General features: G+C 38.3%; 1 protein-coding gene across 5 annotated transcripts in view; it reads left to right on the top strand.

The window, feature by feature from the left end:
* RNF166 (ring finger protein 166) overlaps positions 1 to 6,304 on the top strand; it is a 33,314-nt gene that overhangs the window by 5,945 nt on the left and 21,065 nt on the right. For all 5 annotated transcript variants that reach the window (XR_011922261.1, XR_011922259.1, XR_011922260.1 and 2 more), the window contains exons 2-5: positions 2,072 to 2,228; positions 2,918 to 3,030; positions 3,926 to 4,040; positions 5,282 to 5,389. Coding sequence is in view for 2 of the 5 variants with exons in the window: in XM_072422669.1 (XP_072278770.1) it covers positions 2,072 to 2,228; positions 2,918 to 3,030; positions 3,926 to 4,040; positions 5,282 to 5,389 (493 nt within the window). In the remaining 3 variants the exon portion in view is untranslated. The remainder of the gene's footprint in view (positions 1 to 2,071; positions 2,229 to 2,917; positions 3,031 to 3,925; positions 4,041 to 5,281; positions 5,390 to 6,304) is intronic.

The raw sequence follows: 6,304 nt of genomic DNA, 5'->3' as shown, positions 1-6,304 counted from the left end.
TTTAGCCCCAGGCTGTCATCCCACAGACCGCTTATATGTAATTATTACCAAAGGAGAGGAAGATGGACCTGTGGTGTTAGCAGACTGCAGAATAGAAGCTATGTATAAAGCATTAAAGGGTAAATTAATACTTGAAGCTGTGTCTACAACATGACAAGCAGAGCGCAAAGGACTAAATCACCATTATTGCCTGTGGTCTCCCTGCAGCTGATCTTTTCCCCGTTACTGACTTACCATGTTGTTGTTCTGCAAGTTGTCTCTGTATGAAGGCATTCATCTAGATAGATGCAGGACTTCCTAACGTCAGAACCTCTAGCAAGGAGAACAGTGAGGAGCATAGAAGTGACATCAACAAATCATCTTCTAAATCCTATTAGCAATCATACGCAGGAGTGCCTTAGATCTCATGCTGCAGATACACAGCTATAAAGGTGTGAGCACAGGAGTGCCTAGGCCACTTTATATCAGTTGGTGCACTGTTATATTTCAAGAGGTATTCCAAAAGATAAATTGTTGGGTACCTTTCCAACATGGGGGATCCCTTTAAATACATTTAAGGTGTTTAGGGAACTCTTTCTATAAATACTATATCCACAGCTCATATATTAGTGTGGTGGTCATTATGAATAATGCCTGTTACATTGCTGGCCGTTGTGAATAATGTCACCCTTACAGATAGCCAAACAGATCTTTGGTATCAAACTGAACTGAGTGGTAAAATTTCCCATGGCTCAAAGAGTTTTCAGCAACCTCTGGAGGAACTCTGGTTGAGAAACTACATTGATCAATCCCCATATTTAGACCCCTATCATTGTGTTAGGGTGCAACTACAATGCAGTCACGTAAGTGGATGTAATCCCAAAAATGGGTTTAATGCTTTATTTCTGTAGATTCATTCAGTTCCCCCTTGTTGAGTAAAACATCTCCTGAGTCTAAGGAAAGTTTGCAGCTCAAGTACTGCAGTGGAGCTTTTGTGAACATTTTACTGTAAAAGCAAAATGCTGAACTTGTTATATCTCATACAAAAGCAGTAAATCTGTATTGCTGCTCCAAGATGACTTTTAAAGTTATTCAAAGACTTATGCTGAGAAATACACTGGATAGATCAGGAGCCCAAATCCTGAAATCACACAGAGAAGGCTAGCCATTGCATCTTCCTTATTTCCCTCATGATAAACATTTATTTATCTTTCTTCTTTCAATTTTGTTGTTTTATCTTATCCCTTTGGGTCTATGAAATATACCACTCAAAAAATGTTTTATTAGAGTAAGTTTAAAAAAATATATATATATATTGTGTTTTATCCTAACACAACACTATTACTACCATGTAAAAATGTTATCTCAAACAGCATTATTATTATAAATGTAATAAGGTTCTTGCAGACCTTACATATTTCCTGATTTTCTATAGATACAGTAGGCTATATTGGTCACATGGGAAGGTTCACCTGATGGAGAGAAAAAAGCCTAAAATATTTTCATGGTAGTTCATAAAACCGTAATGGTGTCCCAGTTTTAATGATACATTTGTCTGCATTGTCTGTCATTGCAGACCATTTTTATGACTTCATGGAACGTTTAGACTTTTGTTCTCACTGGCCATGAGGTTGTGGTGTGTTTACCACTTCCCCATACTAGGGAACCGTTGCATCTCAGGAGGTGCTACATGCAGCTTCTCTACTGTGGTAGCCACCCAGAAATCGGGGATGGCAGAGAGAGGTACCAGTATCACTACCATCAGCTGTCAAATGTCCAGATGCTGGATCTTTAAGAATGGTGCGAGTGACCAAGAGGCTTGCTAGGCAGGATTGAGGGTCTGAACCCACGGTTCTTGTGTAAATAACATTTTGCTTTTTAAGAGACAAATGATTAAATTAGTTTTTTTTTTTTAATTGTTGTTTGTTTTCCAGTTGAATTGTCCTAACTGTTGATTTGAGGACTGACTCGACTCCTACAGTTTCTTTCTAAAATTGATCCTTATTGTATAACCTTACAATTTTTACATCTTTCTGCAAAAGTGTCTTAGGACAACCTATTTATTAACATTCTGTGTCTGGTTCTCTTGAAGGTTTTGTGGAGAGTGTTTGCAGCCATGTCTTCAGGTGCCGTCTCCCCTCTGTCCTCTTTGTCGCATGCCTTTTGACCCAAAGAAGGTGGAAAAAGCTTCCAATGTAGACAAACAACTTTCTTCATATAAAGCTCCTTGCAGAGGTTGCAGTAAGAAGGTATGTCATCATAGGTCCCCTATAGTAAAGGTCTAGTGTTTTCAGATTTTTGCGGGTTGGGAGGACCTTTTTCCCTGATCAAAAAAAAAAAAAAAAGACAGAGGTATGATATCAGAAGCTGGGCACCGCTGTGTAGATTGTGGCTGTCAGGTGGCAACAGCAGGGCAACAACAAAATATGGAGTGTGCTTCGCCTATCTGTAGTCTAGTAATGATTATGGTTGTCTTCTCTTCATGGTGCATGTGCATAATGAGTATTAATCATTCATTCCCATTGGTTAGCCTTACTTTTGGAAACCTCTATCAGTCCCTCAGGGTGTGTATTTGCAGTATGAAGAGAAGTCTGCAGGGATCCAGTCAGAGGACAGATCGCTTCATCATGGACCAAGGCATATCTAATCCTAGGTGGTGTGGGGATATATTATACATTTTATTAAAATACAGCTTCACAATAGGTAAAGTTGTTCTTTGTTCTCATTCAAAGTAACGCTGCTGAAATCTGGTTTAATTGTAAAACCATATAAACCTTTTTTCCGACTCACGCTTTGGCATTAAGGCCTCTCTTCGGATGTAGACATAATGTTGAACCAAGTTGCAATACCATGTTAGGTTATACTAATGATTTTTTTCATGAACCTCTTCTAAATTTAAACTGAAACTTCCTTGACTTGCTTTGTTTTTCTAATACAGGTAACTCTAGCAAAGATGAGGTCCCACATTTCTTCATGTGCCAAGGTGCAAGAACAGATGGCCAACTGTCCAAAGTTTGTTCCAGTTGTCCCAACATCTCAACCTATTCCCAGGTACCAATTCCCATCATGTTAGGAAATGAGCTGTGGCATGATGATTTGAACTTTTCAGCTGCTTTGACATTAAATTTATAGGATTGACAACTGGTGGAATACGGGACATGAAATACATTCACAAACACATTCCATGAGCTGGCAATATAGAATAAGCATGCAATAATTCATACATCATTCTCAGATTTCATCCAGTTAACCCACACCTACCTACAATCACTTTAATTCCCCTCTGCCTTATCTGCATGACCATATTGACACTTTTTGATCACTCTCCGATTTTCTCCGGTACAATACTGTTGTCCATTGTGATGGGCTGTCTCTTTGTCTAGTGGGAATGTATGTGAGATAGAAAGGGGGTAAAAAATGAGAAAAGTAAGCTCTATCACTACCAAGGTACACTGGGGCTTAACCAATAAGCTGCTTGCTGACATAAGAAAACCATTTCCCTAACCACACCTTTATGGTCAGGTCAGTGGATTATCGTAATTGTGGTATGATAGACCTACAGGGTCCCAGAAGTTTTCTCATGGGGAATGTTCATCGGAAAGGTTGTATTTTATTCCACAAACGTGGATGATGATGAATTTGAATGTGCATTATGATGTGATGATAATTCTGCCTAAAGGTTTAAATGCTCATAAATGTATCTTGTCTGACTGTCATGTTATTCTAAAGTCTACATTGTTTTTTGGGGTTACTTGAATTTAGAATTTATTCTTTACTTCTTAAGATGAAACGTTAGTAGTGGTAGCCATGATATATACTGAAGCGTTTGTTTAAACACTTCCTAGTATATCACATCCATTTTAAACAACACCTTCAACTATGTTGTTAAATGTAGCATGGATTTTCCACTTCCTGTTAATTTGTAATTTCTAATGTTGTGTTCTAGTAATATTCCAAACCGGTCCACCTTTGTGTGTCCATATTGTGGGGCCCGGAACCTGGACCAACAAGAGCTTGTAAAACATTGCATGGAGAATCACCGGAATGACCCCAACAAAGTGGTACGTACAAAGTCCTAAGAGCTATATATTTAGTACAAGCTGACAACTCTATAGTCACCAACCAAGATAAAAATACAGAAGCTGTTATGGCAGACTGTATTTTAAAGCTTACACCAAGCAGTGAAGACAGGATAAGAAAAAAATCCTGTGGCGATCCCCTTCAAAAACAAGTAGCAATGGCAGGTCTTATGTTTATTTCCTGAGTGGTTTGCTTTAAAGCCCAGTTTATGTTTTCAAGTGAACCTGTACTTTTACCTTTTTCAAGTCTTTTGAAAAGCTTGTTGCTACTTCCCCTTATCCTGCTTGACAGGAGCTTAGGCACTCTGGGCTGTTGTAAGGCAGTGTGGAAAGAATTCCTATCCTTTCCTGACTTACAGCTTTTACAGGGCTCTTTCATGCTTTTTACTCAAATAGTTAAGTTTAGATGGAGGAATACTTACAGTATGTAAAGCTGGGGAGGAAATTGGGTAAACCAAGCTGTGAAGGGTGGAAGTTAAAACGGTCTGTGGATTGCTTCTTTGAGACAGTACAGCTGTGTGAAAATAACGCCTACTGCAGTTGCCTTAATGTCAATTGTTTGCTTTATTGTAAAATGAAGAAATTAGCTACTCCGCGTGTTTTCAAGAACAAGAGCTGCTTTACTTCTGCACTGTCCCCTGCAGGCATATGTGTCGGAGCTCTGACCTGAACCCTAATAAACACCTTTTAAGATGAATTTGTATGCTGATTATCAGCTAGGTCTCCTCATCCAACACTAGTACTTAACATCGCAATTTTCTTCTGGCTGAATGGGCACAAACTCACACAGACACTTTCAAAAAAGGTCATGATTTTGGAGTGGAAAGTTCAACAAGTTCATAAAGGAGTGATGGTCAGGTGTCCACAAATTTTTAGCTATAGAGTGTATGTTCATAGTTACATAATTATATATAGAAGGTCAGGTGGAGAAAGATATCAAGTTCTAGAAATCATCCAGCCTTTTCTTAAAGCAATCTATAGTAGTTGCTGAAACTACTTCCTGAGGGAGCCTATTCAACATTTTCACAAACCTTACAGTGAAGAATCCCTTCCTTATCCAGAGCTTAAACTTCTTTTCCAAAGAGTGCCCTCTTAATAATTTGTTGTTCAGTTGGGCTACAATTAAACTTTATTAATAATTTACTGTTGTATGATGAGTGTACAGTTTGCTTTTAAAATCCCTGCACTTTTGTATGGTAATAAGTGTGTCCGTTAACTCCTAGGTGTGCCCTATCTGTTCAGCAATGCCGTGGGGGGATCCCAGCTATAAGAGTGCCAACTTCCTTCAGCATCTTCTCCATCGGCACAAATTCTCTTACGACACATTTGTGGTATGTATCTCTTTAAAGATTCTTTACCACTTTTTACCATTTGTTGCTGTTTTTAAATTCAATATCAATAAAATACAAATTGATTTATGCTTATTCAGCCCAGTGCAGGGCAGGTCGTCCCTCAAAATGCACTAACTCATGCAGTGGTGGTCAACTTACTAGAAACGGGATCTCAAATGCATGTCCTGACATTCCCAGAGGGCCTTACGTAATACTACGTGTGTATATATAGTGCTACAGAAGATTGTCGGAGACTGCTAACAGACATAGTCAGAGATTAGGCTGTTGGTTGAAGGCTAGAGGTGTTACATAAAACTTCTAGACATTACTGCTATGACATCAACAAACAACGCTTGGTAAAGCAGGGTCTAACACAAAGTTGATCCATTCCTCTGTAAACCTAAATTATCTGTTAGGATAACCCATTATAGTGCCATTTATTTTTACTGCTACAAATGTAGTATTAGTGAAATCTCCATGTTTGCTGAGAAAAGAAACAATCATGTCCAGGTGAATTACTTTACTATGACAACTTCTATCAGAGTGAGAGCAATAATTCTAGGACACTCGAAAGGAAGGGATGCTAATCTACAATCTCTGCTTTTTATCTGACTACCTACCCTGATGTATGCAAATAATTGTAGAAAGAAGAAACGAGAAAGAAAGCCAGGGTATTTGATATAAGGCTATATATTGAAAAAATTATTAGATACAAGTGTGCATACAATAATAGTGGTATTAATAATATTAATAGTGTCTTTCTCGCTGCACAACAACAAAAAACATTTTTTTTTTTTTTTTCCCCCCATCAGCTAGACCCCAAATTTCTATTTATAGCAAATAAACATTCTTGTCCCAATGCTTTTCGCCTCTATTGGTATCCTTAGGGGACTTGGTACAGAGCGTTTGTTCAAA

This window comes from Pyxicephalus adspersus, chromosome 9, assembly GCF_032062135.1.
Source record: "Pyxicephalus adspersus chromosome 9, UCB_Pads_2.0, whole genome shotgun sequence".
NCBI classification, from domain to species: domain Eukaryota; kingdom Metazoa; phylum Chordata; class Amphibia; order Anura; family Pyxicephalidae; genus Pyxicephalus; species Pyxicephalus adspersus.
The sequence above is the reverse complement of the archived record's forward strand: the minus strand, read 5'-3'. Positions and strand labels throughout refer to the sequence as shown.